Genomic DNA, 25,703 nt, shown 5'->3' with positions numbered 1-25,703 from the left:
ACATTTTTGTCAGTATTCATGGAATTGCTTATGTAGAATGGGAAGTTCTGAATTGAGTGCCACTTTCACGAGTAGCAAAAAAGCCGTTTTTAAGGATGTTTTCTGTCAGTCACATATGGCTTCTAGCACAGCAAAAAATAAATTGCAGCTTCCTTGAGAAAGGAACATAAACCGATGGGATTTTTTACATCACAAAGGGATTATTGTAAGAAAGACAAGAATCCCTCACCCAAGCTGTGATTTCTCTTAATGAAATTGCTGCTTTCTTAACTAGTACATAACATGTCAGGGGGACTGCAAGAGACAGTAAAAGAATGTCATGCTTCATACAGTCGTTGGTGAGAGGGCTATTGCAGGTAGCATCATCTACAAAGGGAGCCACCAGCCTTTCAAAGAGACATCAGCTAGTTGTGACAGGCACATCATCTGTACTCCAGTTCTTGCTCTCTGCTCTTCCCCTTGGCTGCTCCCCACTCCCCCCTTCTCTAACAATTAGCTTATTATCAAGACATAATTGTAGGTACTTCCTTACCCAGGATTGCCCAGGATGGGGATGAATAAATTGGTTTTGTGTCTTGGGTGACCTGACTACAGCTCTCAGTGGGTGCTGTGCTTAAGGAGCTTACTGTCTGGCAATACCTTCTTGGAGGATTTAATTGAGCAATCACACTGTGACAGACATTTTTTGCAAAAGCCTACAGGAAAGAATGACTTCCGAACTGCTGTTCTTTGTCATATGGTTTATACTACCCTTGCGTCTTCATTCACTGACTTCTCAAATGTGACAGAATATACAGCTGCTGGTCTAGAAATTTTAAGTTTCAGGAACCGAGGGGGAGAGGTGAGGGGAAGGAAGAAATTAGTCATACAAATAGCATGGTAATGCACTGCATTAAGATACATAAACTTAGACAGAAATCTCTGTTAGAACTTTTAGATAATTACCAGGTCTTCACAGACTAGCAACAGTCAGCTCATTAATTTTATGAGTGTTATTTGACCTATAATATTAAATTAATGTGTTTTACTGTTTATTAATTAAACATTAGCGTGAGGAATGTCATTATTTTAAATAGAAACACTCCATCTCTGTCTCCATTTATATGGTGATGAGTATACTGTTAAAGATCATAGTCCCTCTGGTGTGAGGATCACTTTGCAGAGTTTTCAGAAATAATCTCAGGGTGTGTTCATTTCCATCTGTCCAGCTTGGATAAGTACAGTTTTCTCAGCTGTATAGCTAGGGCTGGTGAAGTATTTCACTAACAGAACTCCGGTATGACTGCCTGGTAACCTGCCCTGCTGTAAAGGTGTCAGCACAGTACTGCGTTGCTCAGAATAATGCTTTTCTTAGCAGTGTCGCTGTATTGAGTTATTTGTCATTTCATGTGATAATTTTTCATTAGTATGCTTGCTATAGGAATGTGCTATTGAAATTTGATAAAAATGTAAAGCTGGGAGGAACTGCTACTAGAGAAGAGCCTGGTATGTTATCCAGGAAGAGGTGGATGGTATAGCAGATTAAAATAAAAGAAGTGGATTAATGTTAGTAATACCAAGTAAAAGGCTATGCTTCTAGGAACTAACCAGAATTCAGCTGCTGAACATAGATTTATCAGACAATAACTTGGAGGAGAAAGATGTGGGCATAATACGTCCGGTGGTCCAGATGACCACTGGGTGACTACAAAGCAACGGGAAGATATAGCTGTATAAAAGAGAAATACAGTGTCTGGACGTATAAGGTGAATTATTAAAATAGAAGAATATTTAACTATATTGCAAGGCATTAGTGAGTCCTTGGTTGGAATAGTCATATTGTTCAGTTATACTATCATTACTTACACAGTTGATAGAGAGACAAGCACCTCGGAAAGACTGCTTAGAGCAGGATTTATGAGAGCTTCAGGAAACGTCACTATAAATTCTGGTGTTTTAAGTTAAGCTAGGTTTTGGGTATATCCTCTACAATATATGGTTGTAGTCATTTGCCTCCAAGAAAGATGTAATTAAATTGTAGCAAGTAGAGTGTAACTCTACTGAGTTTATCAGCAGAAAGACCTTCTTGTGCGGGGACACTCTTAACAGTGATGTGTTCAGCTTAATGGAATGCTAGCAGAGAATGCGTGTGATGACTTTACGTAAGGTTTGTGTTGGAAAGGAAAAATAACTGCTAATGCTAAAGAGTCTTGATGAAGAGGAATAACAAAGAGGTGATTGTTTGTAAATAAATGGAATTTAAATAAGGTGAGTTCTGCTTGTGTGAGAGAAATTCTTGAACAGCCTTCAAAAATCCTGTTAGTGACAAAAGATACACATTTCAAATGGAGCTGAATCTGTCTTTGAATCAGGTTAAATTAAATAACTGTTTGTGATTGCAGATACCTTGTTGTGATGTGACAGGAGTTCGTTTCCATTCCTAAATTTCTTTGAAATCATTTTTTGATGAAGCCACAGATGTCTTCCATTGAACAGCAGCTCTGCACACTAATGGTCTTTTTTGCTCTACAGGCCGAGCTCTGTTCAATAAACTCTGTGCTCCCCTTCCCCTCCCTTCAAGCCGAGTCACGGTTGGTCACTCCCTCTCCTGCTCCTAAAAGCTGGGGAGAATTGGCGATATCCTTTAAAAGTGATTATTAACATCAATATAATGAAAGATCTGTTCTCATGTAGGCAGAATTATAGCTAGGTGTCAGTCTGAAATTTGTGAGGAGATTATTAAGGGTTTTTCAACCTACTAAAGTTGTGACAATACCGTGACATACAGTTCTAACAAAGATTTTTGTGTTACAAATGCGATTTAGCAGCCTTTGTAGTCAGCTTTTAAACTTTTAACAGCTTGTTAACCTCATCTGTGTTATTTGACCTATACTATTAAAGTATATCTGTGTCTATTTAAAGTTTTTAAGGTACTTCAATATGAATGACAATTTTATCTGTATCACCTGGACTGCATTTTGTGCAAGTTTCTGATAGCAGTTGACTTAGCTATGGTTTGGTGTCTAAAGTTAGAGAGATACAAAGTTCAATTTAATTCCTTGATGGACAGAGAGAAATAGTTGCTGCAGTTCCACGGCTACTCGGGAGGCAAGTATGCTTGCGCTGAGCGCAGCCTCGGGTGCTGTGAGTCAGAACTGGAACAGGGGGGCCCGGCCCCTTCCCACAGAGGCTCCTGCAACTCCCTTGCTGCCAAAACCTGGACACCAGCACCCAGTGCAGTGCGGCACTAGTGGAAAGCAGCTGGCAAACCTTTCTTTGTCACCCTTTGCATGGAATGTGTTCTTCAAACTCTCTGTTGCTTCCAGCTCCGTGAAACTAAGCTGGCCTATTTTCAAACTATATCCTGGTAATTGTCTTGACATGTTAGAAAAACTTATGGTTCATTACTCATCATTTCTGTTCAGAAACAAATTAAACATTAGTAAAAATAGAAAAATATCTTTACAATTCTATTTTGGTATGTTTCCTGAATTTTTACCCAATATTCCTGAATATTACTGAATTTATACCTGCATTTGCCTTCTGATGTGCGTGAGAGGTGAATAGTCTCATCACAGTCTGAAAGACAGTTCTCTTCAGTGCTGTTCCCTCAAGCCACAACAACCAATTGATGTTGGTTACCTCAAAAGCAAATTAATCCCACTCCTTTTTGTTGAATCAATACTAATGCGTTTTTCCTGTTATTTTCAGGTTTTGACAACGCTGGCTGCCAGCAAAGCTGAGGTAAGAAATCCTGACTTACACTGGTGGAATGTTAAATAGCTGGCTGCGGTTTTGATGGCGGGGATAGCTTTCTTAGAATTTTGGCGTGAAAAATTAAGAGACTTCACTATGGCACTTGTGCTGCTTCTAGTGTAATGAGCTAATCTTTGGAATTGTTGTCTTCTTGTAATAATGTTTAAGCTGATAAAGTCCTCCTAGGCAAGTTTCATGTAGGTCTTCACGAAGATTTCCATGGCATGGAAACTGCATAGTTCAGAGCTCTGTTAAGCATGTGTTGTAATTTCCCACCACAGAAGGTGGCTATCTGACTGTTTCCCTACGCCCCTCAATTTTTCTACTTTGCTTGACAGCAAGGAAGGTACTGTGTCTGGTCCAAAGTCGTTTCTGGTGGTTGGCATGCATTCCTTCCAAGTCCCTATCTAGCTCACCTCACTTATCTGGTACCACATGACATGAGCTGTTTGAACAGACTGGGACATGAGAGAGAAGTTCAGTTTTATGAGAGAATGCTGCTAGCTGAATTCTTGTGAAATTCTGGAAGGGCATTAACTGGGTTGTAAGTTGCCTATGGGTAGGTGCTTGACATTGCTATGGTTTAGATTGATCATTTTGGATTCGTGTTTATTTTGTCAGCTTTTCTATTCGTGTATGAGTACTTCATGTGGTCTTAATGGGTCTAACACTATTCTTAGAGGTGAAAATATTATGATTATTGGAGGGTATTTTGAATAACTGATTGGTAAAGCAAAAACGGCAGTCCTTGGTGACCACTAACTTGTGTTATACTGCATTTGTCTCTTTTGAACATTGCTGTTGAATAAGTCACTGCACTTTTAATAACTGACAGATATTTTTATTCAGTGCACAGTTACTGACTCATTTAAATGTAATGTCAATTGGAAGCTCAGAGTATTTCCGTGTGAGACAGTTCTCGGACTCACAGTAGGGAATTTGTGATGTACTCTAAAGCTAATGTTTAACTATGACAAAATGTCTAGGTGACTCTTAACTGCTGTAGTGAGATAAATTTTTAATATGAACCTTTGGTAAATTAAATTGCATTATTAAAGAGAATAGATAAACTGTGCTAGTTATTTTAAAGAACAAGGACACAAGTTCACTCGCATACTGTAAAAGAATGACATAATTCATTTATATTCAGATTAAGACTGTCATATTTGTGTTCAGTTTTGCTGGTCTGATTCAATTGCATACCTGGCTTTTCTCAGAGAGTTTTGGGAGTAGGGTTTGTATCTGGTTTTTCACTGTTGCACTATTTTAAATGCCCGTTGTTCTTATATCCTTAGACTCCACTTTCAGTTTATTGTTTTGTAACAGGTTTTTTTGGGGCTCTGGTTTGTCACTGTACGGTTACCACTATCAATTTTACTCCTTTATAAAGTCTGTTTTTTCATTTATTTGTAAAATGTTCCCCTACACTTTTTTCTTTTGTGTGTGTGAAGTTCTAGAACTTTCAGAAGTTTCTGAGTCGGTCAGTTGTGTTGCTTTGTTTGTTAGTACTTTCACTGTTTGAAAACCTTAAGAGAGTTAACACATTTGGTTGTTCTTTAAAGTTTATCAACTGGCCTTTGAGCTTCAGCCCGTGGACCAGATGACTTAGCAGGCTCAAATCTGTATGTAAGAGGTTATTATTAGATGCTGTTTCTCCCATTCATGAAAATACTCAGAAGAAAGGCCAAAGTTCCCCAAGATAGAGAAAATCCTACGTGAAGGTAGAGGATAATTAAGTGCTTTCCTGAATCAGGGAAGTAGTGTTGTTTGGAAATAGTCCTACTGAATTCAGTGGAATAACTCACAAGAATAACAACTAAAAAGAATTAATAAGCAAGCAGAACTGGTTGCTGAGATTTTGAATTAGAATCAGTTTTCTGCTTGAGGGAAATGACTCCTTTGATGCAATGGCAAACTTCCCAAGATTTCTTCCTGGGACCTACACAAGTGCACTGTGTGTTAGGTAGAACATAGTACAGTTTTGGTATGTTTTGAGGCTAATAGGCCTTAAATAACTGCTTATATGGATGGATGATATACAAGACATTTCCTCAGGTTTGAGAATAGTGGCCTCATGTTTTGCCTGATTTGATATATTTCTTTGTTTTTTTACTCTTTGGTCTTCATGAAGAGTTCTGAGAAAGATATACACTAAAATAGCCTTGTTCTGGCTTACCTTTGCATCATGTCTTAACTCATTTGAGCTCCTCAGTTCTTTGCTACTGTATAGTACTTATGTTGAAAGATGTCTACTCTGCTTTGCAAGAAAAAAAAAACAAACCAGTTGTTTGCTTTCTAAAAATCTTTTATTAGAACTGCTGTTTGGTTGTTCTTGAACTGTTGATCCAAGTAGTCTTGAAATTTGATTTTTCCTCTTTTTCATCTTAGTTGGCATAGCTGTATTCCCTTACTGAATTTTGTATGAAGTCTGAATAAAAACTTAGCATGTTTGTATTACTATTGAATATTTTAGGAAGATATAACGAAGTTGGGGTTTTTTTCTTCCAAACGCTGGTGCCACATACCAACTGTAGAGAAACAAGTACATCTAAAGGAAGCTGTCAAGTATTCCAAAAGACCTTTCTTCCATCTTTTAACATAAAGGGGCAACAAATAGTGACAGTCAGAGCTGTAGGCAGTGAAGCCTTCCATGAATAATTGCCAAACCTGCCTACACTGTGTCTTTTAGTGTTATAGTCATGTAAATATGCAAGTTAGAAGCATCTTAAAAAAGAAAAACTTGTACATAGGTGGTCAAATACGACGATTTTTATCAGAAATTACTCTGGTCTCTAAAACAATCTGTTAAGTGTTTTATTGTGCAAGATCATTACAAAATGGGCCTGAGAACAGTCTCAAATACAGCTCTATGCTGTATAAACTGCCATAACATAAATGATACTTTATAATGAAATTTTCATGTAATTCCCTGGAACAACACAGTTTGAGGAAAGATTTTTTTTCAGGTATACTAACTGTATCTAATACAGGTTTATGGCAGTCAAGTCATTTTACTGCTTTTTTGAATACACATTTGTCCCCTTCAAAAGACATCTCATTCAGTAACTACATGACTTTTTCCAGAGTGTCCTTCTTTCTAATTAGCTGTTAGTATAAACAATGTTTATGTTGGGGAAAGTACAATTTCTTTTCCTCTTTCTGAAACAAAAGTTGTTACCAAAATAGAGAACAGAGAGCTGCTTACTATTCCTGTTTTCCTCCCCAACATTTGAAGAAATGATACAGTGAAGTTCAAGGCCACCTTCTTGTGAGAAGTTAGAGGTCATGCCTGATTGAAATACAAGTTTATTATAACGGTGTGCAAGCTCTCTGCCTGCTTTTATGTGAGAAATGTCAAGGCAGCCTATTTTTACTCTCTCAAAGAAAAGGCTGCCAATATGTCTCAGTAAAACTGGAAATCAAAATCAGCTCAAAGCCGAGGAGGTTATTAAATCAAAGTTTAAGGAAAACTTTAGAATAGTAAGGAGAATATGGCTCTAACGATAACAAAACTGTGACTGATTTATACTGCAATCCATGAGGTCCTTGATTATCAGGAAATGTCGTTGTTAAGCCCACCAAATTTCCTTATGTGGCAGGAATAGATCGGGCCTGGCTAGCAAGGTGTTTCTGAAAAGGCCAATAAGTGTATTACACTTCAGTCATTGTTTTGCCGCTCTGTGTGGGGTGAAGAGTGGAGGAAAATCCTCTGACAGGACAGACAACTGTTTCATTCAATTTTTGTTCTTAAAATGTTGATGAAAAATCGTGTATGCTTGTGGTGCTGTGGAATTATGTTGGCGTGAATGATGCAAGAGATACACATGGAAGGTGTCTTAGGCAGATATGGTCTAAAAGCCATTCAGAGCATTTGTGCTTGCTGATATGATTGCCTGTTTGCGTTTCACTAATGCCTAGAGGCCCCAGTTGGAACCCTAGTCTTTCAGGTTGTGTACAGGCATGTGTTACACAGTATTTCAAAGGTCTGACACGCTTATGTAGATAATTCATAAAATGGCTAGAGTGAAATGAAGAAAGTCATGTAGCAGGTCAGTAGCAGAACCCTGGGGTTTCATTGCCAGCTTGACCATACTATCTGTTTTTCCTAGTTTTAATGCCAAAGTGAACTAATTTGTTTTTGTAAAGGAGTCGGTGGCAGAGTGTGTGTAACAGATAGTAGGACTTTCTAAGAAAATAGGCATCTGCCAATATTGTTCTACTATTATTGTTTTGATAGTTTGCAGTGCACTCTATTCCTAGTAGTCTTACAATTCTTTTTGCTAGTATATGAGTAAATTTTAAATCCTGTTGGCTGTCTGATTTATTTTTATGGGAAAACTATGATATCAGTGGAAACTATTTGGGGAAACGTGAATACTTGGTTGGATGATCTTAGGATCAATTGCAGGTGTTGTATTAAAAATCCACGGTAGATAAAAACATGTCATTTAGACTTCCTAACCTCTGTATCCTACTTCATTCTCCAGAGCACACTTAACATGCAAGCACCTAGCTAGCCATCACTCCAGGGTACGTACGTGCTCAGGACAGAAGACACTTCCATTTCTATTTTCAGATTGCTTTTTCAGAATGAATGAATGGATTATAGCCTCTCCCTTTTCTGATGCATCAATACTTTGCATCAGCCAAGACATTTGATTGAACCTATCCAGCTGTACGTTCCTTCTTCTATAAAAGAGGAATGAGTCGTGATGACTGATAAAGAATTTGCTATTAGTACTTTTTAATGATTATATCTTTAATTTATTAAGAGCAAGAAAATATTTGGATTTTAAAGAGAAGTAGCAATTTCTATACAAGTGTGGCCTAATGCTTTCCATGTAGTCATAATGGTGATTATTTTAAGCGTTTAACATCTCTGTAGTTTGTAGCAGGAGTTTAAATTTATCAAGAGGATAATTATTACAGCCAGATGGTCCTTTTTGCTTGATCCATTGAAAGCCCTTCAAGTCTGACTGAATCATAAGCTGTCACAAATTGTGTATAAGTAGGTATCAGCAGTTTAAAAAAAAATAATAAATGCAATCAATTGCTAATTTTTTATTATATGACTACTAAGAATATTCATAATCTGAAGTGTAAATTCAGGAATTATGTGTTATAATAATTTTTACTTGTCAAGTTTTTATAACTGAAGAGCTATAACTGTGCAGAAATTGTTGTTTTGGTGTTTACCTATAAGTAATGTCCACTGAAAAGTACTTTACAAGTGTATGAGCTGAGTAAGGGTCTGAACTACCACTGAAAGATGTCTACGGGTAATTCAGTGTCACATATAAATCCTACTGAGCCACCTACCTGTGTCTTCAGATACCTAATAAACTCTTGATTGTCAGTGACGGGAACTCCCAGCTGTAGCAATTATCTTGACAAGTTAATAAGGACATTCCAAATGCGGCAGAAAAGAAATTCATAGCGGTGCATGCCTGGTAGGTGACCTTTGAACGTGATTTGAGTGCATCCTCATTTGAACACTTAAAATACCTGCCTTCATTAGCATTTGCTAGGTTCCCCTCCAACTTTTATTACCAAAGGCAGAATCCTGACTACCTTCTATGGTTTCAGGGTTTAGCCACGTTACTTACACGTATATGCATAAAAACTGTACAAAATGGATGGAAAGGAATTACAGAAAGTTTTCATCCATTTTTTTTACTTGAATATGAATTTATAAGATCATGCTCCTTCAATGTGAAATCCTCTACAGTTATTTTAAGCTGTGCAGCATGAGAGACAATCTTGCTGTAGCTGCTACTGTAAAACCTAATTTGCTGCATAAAATATGAGAGCTATAGTGAAATATGAGCCTGGAGAGCAACTCTTTTGATCTGGAGTAGTCAAAAGGTTGGCATGTATAATACTCTGATAATAAATGATGTCAAAACTGTAGGATATAATTTATGGTTTGGGGACTACTTTACTCATAGAAGCACAAGCTTCTACCATTGAAAAGCAAATAGTTCAGCAAAAGATAATGAACGGAAATTACAAACTTTCATAAAAACCCAAATATATTGAATCATGCAATATATCAGTTTAGACAGAACCAGGTAACTAATTTACTGATTATGTATTATTAAAAAGAGCATTTATAAAAGACACAATTGGAACTTGAGCCTTCATTTTGTATTTCTTTAAAGGAGTACCAGGCATTAGCTGTCATCCAGTTTGGCAAAGATTTGCTCACATAAATCGTCTTTACTCAGTTACAGTAACGAAGGCATGGGTCTTGTAAGCTTTTAAAAATTATATTTTCTTCAGCTGTCCCAGTACAGTCTGAAGGTTTACCCAAGTGCTTCATGGTGCTTCTAGGAGAGTGGTTGCAAAACAAGATCATAAGACTTGTTGACTAAAATCTTCATCATTACTATACCATGCAGATTGTTCTGTGTGGGTCTGCTAGCTGAGACTCTATTTCCTACACAGATTTCAGACTAGGAGTGTGTTTTTTTCTAATGTGTGTACAAAAAATGGTTCATGGACTAAGTCAGCTACCTATATTTGCTTCATTTAAAGATGTGCAATCATCCCTAATAAAGTCTTTATCTCTGGAAACAGTCTTTTAATTGCTTGTATAGATTTATTCTCTCTTTTTATTTAAGAGCTTCTATCTTTCTTTTGAGGTCTGCTTTGTTAAGTTTTCTTAGGCTTCTCTTTTGTCCTTTTGTCACTTAAATGCTGCTCAGTCCCTTTGGTCAGGCCTCTAAAACTGCTTATGGAACATAGTGTGACATAAACCTGGCTTTATGTTCAGACTGAGATTTCACTGTACTTTGGGAAGTACGCTGTTAAAAGGGAAGAGTTCTTATCTAGATCTACAAAGCTTCTGACAAAGCTGTTTAGATTAATATAGACCAGAAATTCTGAAACTGAAATCTTCCTCCAAGGAGATTGCACCCCCACCCCCAAAAACCCAGAGATCTCTTTGGACAAGACTCCTACAGAGGCTTCTGAAGATAATTAAATTTAACAAAATAATGACAACTGTGAACCATCACGTATGCCTTTTCTCTGTGTATGTATATACACATATATTTTTATGAATATGTGGCTCCAGAATATGTTTCAGCAATGTTTATCAGTAATTTGATAGCAACAGAAAGAATATAAGCTCATCTCACTAAAGGGGTAGTGTTGACTTTGTTTAGTATTTCTATTTCTTAGTTTAATTCTATGTCTTCTTGCTAAATGTTGTAAGTTTTCACTGCCTATATAAGACTCTTAACATGTTTTGATGAAGATTTTAGAGATGCTATATTAATCACACTTTTCTCAGTCCTTTTGTTGTGAATTTCAAGAGTATCATACTGTCAGAACTGTAGATGTGCCATATTGATCTTGATGATTAAATCAGCCAAAGGAAACGTGGTTTCTAAGGGAAAACTTAATATTCTCAAAGCCGGAATGTCTCCTAAATAGTTATAGGCTACAACAGTTGATCAAGTACCTTTGTGCTCTGATTATTACAGTGAATGATGACACTTAGTTCAGATTCTCACAAAATTGATGTGATATAGTAATATATAAATTAATGTGTATGTGTTTTCAATCATGTGAATATGCAGAAGTAACTTTTTTTTTCTATCTTGGCAAGGCAAGAAGATAAATAGGTGAAAATGTGTGTGTGTTTGAGCGATAAAGTTGGTTTAATGATTCCTGGGGAAAAATTTCCTGTGGTACATACAGTAGTGACTTGATTGAACAGGGCAGAATCGTGCAGTTCAATTAATGTGCAAATATGTGTTCACTGACCTTTCATTCCATTTATCACATGGACATGGAAATAGGGTCATTTTTTATCTCTATTATGTCTATAACATCTTAGTTTGCTTCTTGCATGTTGCTACGGGGAAAATAGCAATGTGGCACACCGCAGGCAAAAAGAATTGGAGATAAATTCCTCAGCTGTCACAAACATCTTTAAGTAGATCTTTGAAGATAAACCTCTTCCTTCTGCAAGGATTAACATTAAGAAGGCTTTTGCATGCTCTTTCCATTAAATTTGTATGCATCTCTTGGCCATATGCTGTGAAAAAATCATTGGCAACAATTGTCATGTTTATGAAGTACATAGCTAGTAAAGAGAGTGTAATCACAGATGAAACTCAGAAGGAAGTTTTAGTGGAAAATACATTAGTACTCACTGTTGGTTATTTAAAATAAGAAGCTGCTCATTTCAATGTCATTTTTTTCCGATAAAGGTTTTCTTCCATCCTCAGATATAGTGAAAATTGTTTGGGGACTGTTCTCTTCTTTTGACTAATTATTCCAAATCAGATTATCAAGGGTACAGTTGGTTATTCAGTTTATATGCTGAAAACCTACAGTGGAAATCCTGTTACTGGAAAGTATAGTGAATAAAGTTTTTTCTTTTGTTTTATTTCTGTAACTGGGCCAGAAAAAAGGTGGTTTTTTTCTCTTGATATTGAACAAAAATCATTCATAACAGCAAGGAAAAAAGATGGAATTTCATGGGTACAATGTAAAATAATGGGAGAAAAAACTTATTTCCTAGGTACCTATAAGAATATAGAAACGTGGTTAAAATGTTCGTTGTTCTATTTCATTGATAGTCTAATGTAAAGACCTTTTGGCTGACATGGGCAGCTGCATAAATTAAAGACTAGCTGAATTCCAGGTGGAATTGTAATCTTTGCAGGCAAAGCTTCTAACCTTTAAACAAATCACAGGCCAAGTTCTATGCTGTGTAAATTGGCAGAGCTTCATAAACTTTAATGGAGCTGTGTCTTAATGGAGCTGTGCCAGTTTTTAAGAGCAGTGAATGTGATCTTAATTTAGGCAGAAGGTGGCAGAAGCTTACGCATATAGAGTCTAAATTGTTAATCATCAGTTCCCACACCTCACCATTACAGAGGAAGAAGTCCCATTGGCTTGGGGACTGCAATGTCTGGTCAAAAAAGATATTTTTTTCAGCAGTAAATTAGTTCAACAACTTAATGTTTTAATTAATGTAATGGAATGAATCACTGCAGCACAGCCCTCTCTGGTTTTGGTCATTTCCTCTGTTTTCCTCTAGTTTTCTACCTTGAAAATGCCAAGAAAGAGCTTCCAGTCTGAAGCACAGCTAAGCACCTATCAATGTATTGTGGTTAACTTGGGTTGACATCTGTTAAAGTATTAAACGTGATCAGCTTTCTCATTTACTGTCTGTGAGCTGAGGTTAATGTAATAGTGATGCCTTCTAGGTGCGTACGCATATGCAAACACAAGTATTATCAGTATGCGCTCTGTGCAGGTCAAAGATGCAGGTCTACTGACATTTGAAGTAAGGCAGTGCTTCATGATGTGCGAAGAAGTAAGCCTGTCCCATCAGTGAAAGGGGAAGTAGTATTTTACAAAGGCACTAGACTAGTAGCACTAAAATGACTGGCTAAGACATTATTAAAAACTGTATAATGTAAAAATATAGAAAGGACTATGTTTCTTCTTAACTAGGTCTTGTACTGCTACTTAACATTGTGCACGAAATGGGCAAAACAGTTATTCTGGCAAAAGTTTATGAATGAAATGTAAGTAGTCTGGAGAAAACAAACAAAACCAACACTGCAGTGCAAGAGTAATGTAGTTTTCCACCACTACAAAAACATTGATTGTAGAAGTTAGAATATTATGGTTTTATTTTTAGGGAAAATAATAGGTTTATAAAAAATAGGTTTTACATAAGTTAATTCACAAGTAAAGCAATTACAAGACAAAGAGCATTTTGTTTTGAGTCTTCTTCACTAAGAGGCTTTGGAAAGGTACTGCTGACCATTCACATTGTACGTCTCAAAGAACTTTGCTTATTAGCAATACTTGCTGCAAAGGTGAATAGCCAGACTTACCAGGTGTTGTTTGGGGGAAGTGTGTGTGTGTTTTGATTTTTTCTTTTTCTTTTGACTGAAGTATTAGAATTGTTTCCTTTCCCACTCATGTTTGACTAGCTGCCACCCATGTTTCCTGTCCTCCTGTGAAAACATAGGGTTTGAGGTGATTTAAAACTGGAGTGGCTTTTTGGAGAAATGCTTATATTGCCAGAATAGAGGCAAGGAAAAAAAAAAGTTTTATTCTCTGGCTCCCGGCTCCCGCTTTTCATAAGGGAAAATATTGGGAAGATGAACAATAGTACCTATATTGATGTATCTGCTTCAGGGAGAACAGGAGAGAGGAACTCCTGCCCAGTCTTACAAAGGTGAGGAAAACAGATTGATAGACCTGGAGAGTGACTGTCGTGATCGGGAGGAAAGTGGGGGAGCTGAGCAAGTAATAGGTGAAATATACACCTTTCTACTCCTCAGAAATGACATCTTTGAAGATGGGTCAACAAGGCATAGCCAAAAAAAAAAATCCTCTTCTACCTCTTCAATCTTGAATTTTCTCAGATGGCATAATTAAAATATTTCGGTTGTGGGTGAAGCAAATGTGTGATTTGGAATGCAGAGGAAGATCTGCATCTTTCACCTTATAAACGGGCAAATGACAGAGGGCAGCCCAGGGTATGTGTTAGCCTGTTGAGGCACATTTTTTTCCCCAGCAGTTCCACATTTCTTTGCCATTGAACAGGAAGCCAGTTTCTGGTCTGATGAAGAGTTTCCAATTACCTGTAGTCTGAAAGTGGTTTGTTCACATTATGATGAATTATTCGCATATGATGAATTATTTGCAGCATGACTAAAATGTTTTCCTAACCAAAGGATACTGTCTGATTGGGAGTTTATGGCTGTGAGACTAGGCTAAAATCTTCAGAATCATCTTTACAGAGTTTCTGTAACAGAGCAGACTAACTCACAGCAGCTGGGTTGAAAATTACTCTTCCTTGCTGTATCTCATTTTCTTCTGCCTTAGTGCCCTTTATTCCCAGAGGACACGGTGAATGTTGTAGTGTGTAAGGTTTGAAGAAATTCAGAGTAGATTCCAAATCATCTAGAGAAGCTCAGTGAGTTCAATCTTTTAAACTCAATTACTTTTTTCTGCAGACTTTAGATTCTTAGACTTCAAACATAACAAGAGAATTTCTTTCCTGCTCTGGATTCAGTGAATGTTTATGCTGCAACTTCTCTGGGGAGGCAAAGTAGCTCCCAGCTGAACAGCTCTTCACATACAGCATGATTTTTGAAAAAAAAAAGAAATTGAAAACAGCATAGTATTTCAGCTCTAGATGATTTATTTTGGCAAATAACAGAAGGGCATCTACAGATGAACATAGATGATTACATGTTGGTAAAGACAGCGATTGTCAAGAGACCAGAAGAATGTTCTGGGAGGAAATATCTGTGATGTTTAATGAATTATGATGCATCACTACAAAACCTGCATTACAAAACAGCTTTCTAAATGAACAACAAGAATATACTTAATTTATAATATTGGTGTTTAAGAACTGTATTATATCCATTAGTTTAGTTTGTCTTGTATTGACTTTATCAAAGAAGCCAACTAAATAACGTTTGTAATGTAGTTTTGAAGACTGCTTTTCAGAAGAGAATCATAGTAGCAGCTTAAGGCCTAAACTAATATTAGCCAAAAGCCAAACCAACGAGACAAACTAATTCAATACTGTCTTTGTTAAACTTGTAATAAATATTCATTGTGATGTGGACGATATATTCAGTTATGATTCTCTGCTGCTCAGTACAGTATTTTAGGAGAGATGCTACAGAGAACTCAAGAAGAGATAGAATGTCAGTAGCAAGTATTTTTGAATGTGGCTGCAACTGGTAGAAAGTTTGGTTTATGGCTCTCTACTGAATAATTTAAGTACTAAATTAAAGGAATCAGAGTAAGTCAAATGTGTCAGAAGTGCATTATGGTAGCAAGAATGTGAAAGTTTAGCAACCATAGGAGCCACTACTTGAGCTTCCTCTTCCACGGGTGATTCGGCACTGAATTCCTTATCACAAATAGCGAGTCTCACTGAGATACCCTGCTATAAATAGCAGGTGGCTTTGCATTAGATTCTACATTACAGAACTGCTTCTAAAATCTCTCTGATCTCTTAGCCTCTATACTGTCCACACAGAGACTGGCAATTTTCTGGTGGGTTTTTTTTTTTCTGACCATATAATCCTCCACTAGAAAACACTAAGTTGTCAAAACAAAAACTGTTTGTAGAAAAAACTGGTAAAATTGTTGGTATATTTTGTATTAAAAAAAAAAAAAAAGTTGTGGAGTCGTCAGAAAAAAGAAGACTGTGACACTGTCCTAAATTCTCCTTGGTTCTGGGATACTTTCTGCTTTTTTTTTTGTTTGTTTGATTGGGGGCTGAAGAATGGAAGATGTTTTGTCACAAAAGTTACAAAGAAGAATTCCAGTCTTAGTAGTGGAGAACATGTGATTAGTGGCTTGATGCCTCTTATGCTGCTACTGAAAGGCCATCAAGTATGTCATTAGAGGGCACTGTGTTAGACTTTTCTGCTTCTGGATAGGATGGTCTTATTCTGCTTTTGTATTTGCAGATGCTCACGTTGTATTTTTCCCAATTCTAACAGTTATGATTTTTTTAAAAAGAAGGCTTAGAGGGTAGTAATTTGAATTTAAGGGGTGGATTCCTTTTCAAGGTGAGTGCGATTGTTCTCATGTAGACAAGTGTTTGAACTTTTTTGAAGGTTTCTCAAGGTAGAAATTGCCGTGCCATAGATAACATTAGAAAACAGTAATACTGAAAAATATTTTAAGCAATTAATCAACTGCTCGGTGGCCCCAGCTACAAAAATAAGGCTTTGAATAATCAGCTGAGTTTCACTCTCTGAATTTTCTATTTTTGTTTTCTTGAGCAGAGAGTCTTCAGATGTATTTTTGTTTCTCCAGAGCATGGCCTGTGTTTTGGGTTTGATTTGGTTTGTTGCTTTTCTTTGTTTTGTTGGTTTTTTTTTTTATAAAGACCCCTAATTCAGCTATGTAAGTGTCAATACCCAGTTAATGGCAAAATTTTCACAACAGGCTTCAGAATATTTCATCCATATGTGCTCAGTGTTCTGATCTGACCTCCTGAGATCTGTATACCAGAGTTGCATCAGTCTCACATCCTCTTGAGCATGACTGATGATGTGGAAAATGGAAGTATTTGGTTTATGTCACCAAACTCTTTAAAAACGAAAAATAATGAAAAAAAATCCCCTTTTCTTTTTATGAAATGTTGTGAAGACATATGATTGCATTTTGATTAAAAGTAATTACAAGTAACCTTAATTAGCTCCTGATCCCATGAGTTTAGAGGAATGCTCTTTTTAAAATGAACTTATATGAAAAAGGAATATTTCCTGAATATTTCATAAAGAACAAGAATGTTTTTTCTTTTGTCATTTCCTGGTGTTTAAAAGTAAAGAACTCTGAAACAATAAATCATATTTAAAATGCCCAGAAGAAGAACACAGAAACCGCTAGGAACCTTGTTGTCATCCTTCCCATAACTGATTTTAAACATTGGATTTTCATGGGTAGGTAACCATTTAATTTCTACATGAGTGGCTGTGATAAGAATTTATTACAGGACCTCAGGGAAATGTTGTTACATCTATTAAAAAAAAGTTACCATTAATTTTGTGGAATTAGAACATCGATGTAATTTGGCCTCCTTTAATTGATGTTAGGTAGCTTGGGAACTGATGTCTTCACTTTCTAAATACACATAATCACTTCTTACTACAAAAGCTCGGATGTAATTTTTCCAATCAGAGCTAACAGTTGCAGGGTTAAAGCTCGAAGCTAATGAAGTCGCATGGACTAGAGACTGTACTATCTGGTGTCTTCCTTCAAAAATATTTATATTGCAAAGCAAGTCTGAATAATTTTAATTAGATAATTTTACTAAGTGTTCTTTTTTCTAAATAAATATTTTTTGTTCGGATGTAGCACAGTAATTCATTTTGGTGATGTTTTTCTTCATGGGAAAAAATACTCCTCTGCTTGTACGGTTGTCAGCGAGCATACTGCAGAACATAGTTAAATATATGGTCAGAGTGCCTGGAATGAAGTGGTGCTTTGGTTGTCATTTCTGAAAGCAGAGGTTTTAGCAGCATGTGGACAAAGACACTGTCAGGTTAAAAGTCATGCAGTTCACAAAACCAAATGTCAACATGCTCAGGTTAATGATGGCACTTAAATGAATGATATGGAAATAATTACTTTAAAAATTAATCTGCTTATTCTCATTTGTGGTATTTCTTCAACATTTCACGCTTCGTTTGTAGAATAAAAATAGATTTACGAGTGAGGTGTTTTAATGACTTATTCCTGATGATAATCATTGCTGCAATCAGAGTTTTCCCTGGAGATCATGGCCCAAATAAGACAGAGATGTTGGTTGGGGACAAAATAAGAACTCCAGAAGTCCTGTTACTATAGAACACCACTTTTCATTGGAGTTACTTCCCCTCTTATTATTAGTCTTTACAGTCTCTTAGGCACCTACTAGGAGCAGTGGGATAAAAGAGCACAAAAGCCTTTTGTCTTGGAAAAACTCCTTAAGCAGTCAAAAAATCAAGTGTTGGGTTTTTTTCTTCGTGTTTTTTTTTTTTTTTTTCTTTTTTTTTTTTTTTCTTTTCCCCACCAGCAGAGGGATAGTAAAATAAATAAATCCCTGTGGCAGCTTTTCAGGCTATTAGTAGGTTACCCAGTCTTTTTTTCTATACTACAAGGGAAGATAGCTGTGGTTATCCGTAATGGAGCTCTCATCCCCCTGTGCTTACCAGCATGTTAGGCCAGCGATCCTCTTCTGCTTCAGCTCCATTGCTGAATCACAGGCGTAACGCTTTTTTAGTTGGCTTTGTGGGATTTATGCATGCTGTAGAAGAAAAAGGTGATCTCTCAGGTAACTGTGACTTTCTATGTGCTCTTTTTAATATATCTGCTTGACTCAGTAAATTGGGATACAGTATGTTCAGTAACTGCTCCATGTCGCTGAATGACATTTCCTCGGGCTGGCAATGGGAAGGGATTTTACTGCCTTCTCATCAAAAAGTCAAGCTCAATTCTTCACTTAGTTCTCATAGAAAATCAAAAATTTCTGAATGACGCAATTAAAGACTGAAACAACTCTTCTTTTAGTGGCGGCTACTTTTTTTTTTTTTTTTTAAGGTGGCAGATAAGAGTAAATTTGTGAAAAGAAAAAACATGTTTAACAATTCAAAATTGCGTGAATAATTAACTAAGCAGACCTTGAAGCCGAAGCCTTTCAAAGACATAACAACAGAAAATGACCAGGAGTAAATTATCTGTTCTGTGGACGTCCTCTTTATTTGTTTAGTCTTCAGAAACTTTATTTGTAACTATGGGCAAAATTAGTTTAGGTTTTAAGTTCACTGAATTGAAGTCTAATATGTAAACACACAGCAGAGAGAGACTTTTAATTGCATGTTTTCTTTTAGAACTGTTTGTTTTCTTGGCCAAATGATAATGTTTTCATAAAAATACTTTAAAATATGTGCCTTACACAAGTAAAGCAAGTTATTTCGAATTTATAAATGAGAATAAATAGCCTTATTTCGCAAGAGATTGTAACTCTTCTCAGGTGAATATGTTACTAGGCTCTTTTTAATCATGAATGATAAATACTAAATAGATAAAAGCAATGTGAAAACTTTTTTGGCTTACTATGTTATTGGGATGTGTTTTATCTTTACACCATCGAGATTTTGATTAAAATTTTTGAATATATTGACTGCTGTCAAGTTTATCACTCTTCCCAATTTGCTTTTCGCACATAACTTTTAATGTTTCTCCCACTTCCCTAGGACTGCAGATAAGCTCTTCTGAGGAGTGCAGAAGAGTTGGAACTGTAAGGAATGAAGCAGATGATGTTTTAAATGCGTAGATATTTCCTTCTAAAGAGATGGAGTAAGGAAAGACTTATAAGCTGAATCCTTTTGATCCAGACCACGCAGTGTGGTGTTGATAACTGGTGCATTGAGGGCAGATGTTCAACTTTCTCTGAAATACTCTAGCACTGCAAGTCTTAGAAACTGAGAGGTATAATGGGGGATAATTCTTCTATGCTAGGAAACATATTATGCTATGCACATGGTTAAAAGCAGCATGTATTTATGATCTCATTTAATGAAACTTCTAATGGAAAGGAGGAGAGACCTTCCCCTGCGTATGTCACATCATTCCAAGCTAGTCCCTAGCTTGTGAGCATCCTCCCTTCACATGGGATGCAGTCTGCTTTTAAGCAGTTAACTAATTAGGCTAGCTAATTTCCAAACAGGATGCAAACAATGATGTTCATGTTGGTCTATTTTGAACTAAATATATTTAAAATAATACTCTATGAGGAATAGATCGTCTGACACAGTCAGCTCTGAGAATCATCCAGTATGTGTGTATGACCATGTAAGTACCAGACATCTGTTCTTTAAGCCTTGGTAGATCCATAAACATGTATTCTCTATAATTAACTACTTTCGACCTTTAAGTTAGGAAGTTGTTGTAACCACTTCACTGGGTCAGTGAAGGAGTACTGTTAATTTTAATACTGATATGTTTTTTCTTTCAAGGACAGGGAGTTTTCAATACTGTAAAATTAAAATAATTGTTCTGTTATTCTCACCTGAAGTCACTGCTTTTCACTGTGTTTGTAGGGAAATTATCCTGTTGCATATTGCCTAGATCTCTCAAAAATCACTTGCAAGTAAATTCCTATATTGATCTGATTTAATGCAGAAGCGTACAGAAATACCATTGGGAGATCATTACTATAAAATCTTTCCTGGGGATTTTATTTAGTTGGATTTGAAAAGTATGCATTTCTCTGGTCTGATATTTCTATTTTTGTTTCAAATATTGATCTTTTGAGTCAGTGGCTTGCACCGACCATTTTACTGATGAAGTTGTGGACGGCTTGGGATCCTGTTGTTGACATTTGTATTTAACCTATGGCTGTTAGGAAAAAAATCATTAGCAAATATACAGTTTCCAGTAGTTCATTTTACTTTTTTTGTTATGCAGTAAGGCCACCTCTCCCAGATCCACAGCCAACTGTTTATCGCTTTTTTTTTTATGACCTATAACACCTTAAGGGAAACTTACCATGAGGGCCAGCTTTAGGCACAAGTGAAGCAGGTAGTTGCTGAGGGTTGTAAACTGATGAGGGCAGCAAAATCCCAGCTTTAGACACCACAGAACTTCATCATCGCCCAGCAGCAGCTGTGGCTCCCTGCCTCAATTTCCCCCCTCCTGCAGTGACGGCAAATCATGTCTACAACCACAGCCTAATTGAGAGTCTTGGAGCACTGCAATGGGCTGTGCACATCCAGCCCTGTTTTCTGCCTTTCTCTAACTCTGTGCCGCTTTAGAGGTCAAGGCGTTGCAGAGATAGTATAGCCTGACTGATAATGACGCAGGGCTTGCTGGCAGTTGCTGGTAGCAGTCCGCACTTCCCTTGTTGCTCGTCTTTTACAATCTCAGTTGTGTGGATACATGCATTTCACATGGGCAATTATGGCGGAAGATACAGGCAACAGGATCATAGCATTTTCTGCAGACAGCTTATTCTAACTTTCCTGTTCGATGAAGTCAGTCTGTCAAAGCTGTAAAATAGAATTTGTCTATATTGCAAAGAAATTTTGAGGTGCTTTTTTGTTGATTCTGCAAAAAATGATGATTATATTTATGTTCTTCATGCTGCATGTTGTAATGTAAGAGTAGGCAAACGTGGGTTCCTGATGGTGACAGGCATAGTCTCTAAGCAATGGATGGGTTTTGCAGCTGTCTCCTGTTCTTTCCTAGAAAGTATAAGAATTCTTAATTGTACTATTGCCTAATTAACATTGCAACCCATTTGCAGGAGCAAAGGGGAAGCAGAAAGAGCAAGAGCCAGTATGGCTCGGTACCTGTGAGTCATATTGTGGTGTCAGCTGAGTGGCAAAGCTGGTGCAAACTCCTGCTGTTCTGTCCCGTTCCCGACAGGCAGGGGAACAACAGGCTGCTGTCTGAGACCATGCAGTTGTTCCCCAGCTGATCTGTGAGTCTGCCTTGAATGAAAGTGAAGTGCAGTCAGGCTCTGGTCTCAGGTAGGGAACGCATTGCTGTTAATTGCTTTCCTTTAAATGACACTCTTACCTGTCTGTGAATACAGTAGTGTGCTATTAGGCACATCAGACGAAAATGCAGGACTTGGACCAGGCCCTAACATAACTTGCAAAACTAGCTGGTTTTTTAGCTCTGAGAAATCTAGAGCTTGAGAATTAAATTCCCAAATCTTAGATCCTGTCCATCCCTGTGGGTTCCCTGAAGAGTGATTTTCCTGGAGTCCTTCCCTTAGCTCCGTGAAGTAGAGAGGAAGACAACTGGGTTCTCTGCTTTAATTAGACTAAGGAAGCAGCTCATAAAAGATTGGAAAAGAGAGCAGAAATCATCCAACCTGCTAGTTGAATTGCTGCATGAATAATGTTGGGAGGGAATCGGCAGCTCCAAAAAGTTAAATAAGCCAAACAATTGTCAGTTGTTTTTTTCCATCTTTGCAAATTTCCTTGGTAACAGTTGGGCAAGTCAGTGATTCAGAACATGGTTCCATTTATTTGGTTGAAAAGTGATAAGAGTTGTAAATATTTCACAGGAATCTGTGGCAAATTCCCTCTACTGTGACTCACAAGGATTTGGATTATTATTATGAAAACATTTGTAAAGTTATTGTCTTTCTTTTCATCGAGAAATGTTCACTTGAGAATCCATGCTAGGTCTGTGTTGTTCATTGCTTATCTGTTTTTCTCCAGGGATTAAAGCATTAGTCACTGTATCAGGGCATTAAACAGTACCTGGTGGAATGGGTGGCAGCAGATAAAATGAATGCAAATATTCAGACCAAGTATAGACCGAAAATATTAGCATCAGGCAGCTATTGGGAGAAATAGCAATTGCTATTGCATTCACAAAAAAAAAAAAAAATCAAATAAAGCAAAGCAAGTTTTTTTTTAATATGTATTTCATTCACCAGGTAATGCAATTTCTGAGTGACTGAAGGGGCAGACATATATAAATAAGTAAAGGAAGAAATGGACAATATATTACCCCCAATGCTTCTTTCAGCAAACAAAAAATAATATTTGCAATCTTTCAGGAGAATTCTAGAATTAAATTATGCTGCATATAATATGGGTACCATACAGTATGCCAGCAGAACAGGTCCAAACTAAAGAACCTAGCATGCTTTTCTACATGGTTGTTAAAGTGTAACTCTTTGGGGGGGGGGGGGGGGGGGGGGGGGGAGGGGGGGGTGTAGTTAGATAACTTCACCCTGCTGAGGTTTAGGGCTGTGGAGTGTAGATACTTCAGACTGTGATACTTAGGCTACCAAGTGTTTGTTTGAGCCTTGAAAGGAGCAGTGTTTTCATTATGGGTGTTCATGTTATTGTGCAGTGACTGCGTCTACAAATTGCTTATAGAAAGTGAAAAGACGCTACAGACAGAACAAGTTACCAGTTAATGTAATTGCTTTCCCAGTGGAAACCATTCAGGACCTGAGGAGATACAATTATAGCACATATTCAGCTGTCTGCGTTTTCCAGAGTATTCTGTCGTAGCCAGAGTCTGTGACTGACCTTATTTAAGATATAGAGTATTACCGACACTTCCGCAGTGGTTGTGTGTGCTTCTTTCTGTGGACCTGAAGTGCTCAGCAGGGACATAAAAACCAAAACAATCTCTATGATTATGTTAGACAATGTCATATTTGCTATATTTGGACCAGAAAACAATTTCTGTTCTGGAGGCTTTAACCTCCTTTACAGCCCTTCTCCAGAAAAACAAGCCTCACCAAACCAAAAAACCAAACCCCACTCCCCTTCCCCTGCCCCCGAATTCTTTCAGACAAACTTCTGAATCAAAGAGAAGTTAACTAACATAATCTGGACATTAGGAAGTGCAACTGCTGTATAAATAGAACCTGGTAGAAAATGATTGATTAGCGTATTTCTCCTTTGTAATGCTGTATGGAGAAGGAACTGGTTGCCTCTTTCCCCGGTGTCACTGAACTCAGTCTGTCTGACAAAAGACAGTTTTTAGACATCTGTGCTTAATATATTTTGTACTACATGTTGATAAATCTACAAATGACATGACAAGAAATTGTCCAGCACCAAGCAGGCAATTGTGGAAGGAAGAGACTAATAAGTGTGTAACTAAAGTATTTTATTTTTTTAATCTTCCAGTCATACAGTCTGTTACTATAGGACAAGTTATGTGAACAAAGATTAAATTGTTCGTATTCAAGGATCAGTGTTTTATTCAGTAAACATTTCAACAATCTATAGCTACTTTGAATTAAATTTAAAACTCACAACTGAATTTTATGCTTCAACGTTGTCAAATTTGAAGTTATTTTATAACTATTGTGAAATGTCCAATGAAATCTTTTGTGAATATTTAAAACAAAGCCTGAATGATACTTCAAGTTGTTGCATTAACAATTTACTTATTTTACGAAGCTGTATTAATAATTGTTTCTCTATTATATTTCTGATAACAACAGAGTTTTTTAGGAACATTTGCATTGCCTTGTGTAAGGTAGAAGTAATTAAATATTTGTTTGCTACTTTGGTTACATAGATCTGTATGCACACTTTCTTTTTCCCTCCTCTATATTTTGTTGTGCTTGTCTGTTTAATGTATAGAAAGAGATCACTATTTAAAATTATTTTTAAAGTGTCACTTAAATAACTCTTGAATACGTAACACTTGCCAGAAAATTTTGGAATAATGTGTAGGAAGTGGTGTTACTTTAGTTTACCAAGTCACAGGCAAAGGAAGATAATGTTAGTTCTGAACTATAGGTTTAGAGCTCAGGATTCATCTAAAGTATCTGAAATGCAGGTTCTCGTGTTTTGCCTGCGTATTTCAAGTCATACCATTGATTGACTTCTGTTGCTATAGAAATATTAGAAATGCTATTTTAACATAGAGCAGCTAATTGTCCTACTACTGTCATGGAAACAAGCAGCTTTTTCTTTCATCGGTGATGATGCCGAATTGGATGGGTGAAGTTGAAACACGACAGAGTAAAGCCAGCAGAGAAACAGCAAAGAGCTGTCACCGAGCTTCTTGCATGTATAAAGTGCTCAAGCACCCCAAGCCAGGCTTTTTTTTGGTCTAATGTAAGCGGAGTTTGAGGGAAGTCAGGGCATCTGATAAGAAAGGAAAGCTAAGCCTTGTGTAATACAATACACAGAATACGTTTAGTAGGCAATGCTGGTTTCACAATCACTGAATGTAACACAGGAACAAGAGTTATATAAATCAAATTATTTTAAAATTTGGGAGTGTCACAATGATTTTGCACACCCAAGTGTCCAGCCCTGACACACCAAATGTAGCTGCTTTATCTGGGAGTCTCTGCTCCCTGTACAGTAAAGAGGTCTTTGCAGAGCATTTGTTTTAGCCAGGAGTTGAGTTCCTGAACAGTCTTGATCTGTTGTAGAGCATGAACTCCGACTGTAGGCGTTTTTGTTTAGGTGACATAAGCAATGGAACTTTGGTTTCAGTTGTGCTCAAAACCGTTTTGTGTGGCTCATGATTGTCTTGTGAATGATGTAACATGTGTCTTAAATTATTTTTAATGGGAAAATTGTTAGGAGTCATATTATCAGCACATGATAGACTGATACCCTGGATTTTTTTTCAGCTAGTTACACTAGTGAAAACTGTAAAATTTGCCTGGAAATTTCAGAGGTTGGATATTTTGCTCATCAAAAGAAATAGCCCAGGTTAGCTTTGCAAAACAAATATTTTAGTAATAGTAATTAATAATGGTTAAACTTAATGTAACTTCCTTTTGGATTTGGTTTGTGTTCTGGAATATGACTGACAATTTTTCTTTTTTATATGTGAACTGTTGTCCTTTGATGATGATTATAGGCACTGGATCGGAAAGTGTTCTTATGTAATAAATATCCCTGATTGTCTCTGCATTTGACCTAAACAATTTGATCTAGAAAATACGAGTAAATGGGACTAAT

At 36.9% G+C, this 25,703-nt stretch overlaps 1 protein-coding gene across 19 annotated transcripts in view; it reads left to right on the top strand.

Moving 5' to 3' along the window:
• The window catches only part of RBFOX1 (RNA binding fox-1 homolog 1), a 1,166,109-nt gene that overhangs the window by 151,722 nt on the left and 988,684 nt on the right, over positions 1-25,703 (top strand). For all 19 annotated transcript variants that reach the window (XM_075435958.1, XM_075435955.1, XM_075435968.1 and 16 more), the window contains exon 2: positions 3,691-3,723. In XM_075435958.1, coding sequence (XP_075292073.1) covers positions 3,691-3,723 — 33 coding nt within the window. The remainder of the gene's footprint in view (positions 1-3,690; positions 3,724-25,703) is intronic.

The sequence above is a fragment of the Opisthocomus hoazin genome, chromosome 15, assembly GCF_030867145.1.
Source record: "Opisthocomus hoazin isolate bOpiHoa1 chromosome 15, bOpiHoa1.hap1, whole genome shotgun sequence".
NCBI lineage: Eukaryota > Metazoa > Chordata > Aves > Opisthocomiformes > Opisthocomidae > Opisthocomus > Opisthocomus hoazin.
The sequence above is the reverse complement of the archived record's forward strand: the minus strand, read 5'-3'. Positions and strand labels throughout refer to the sequence as shown.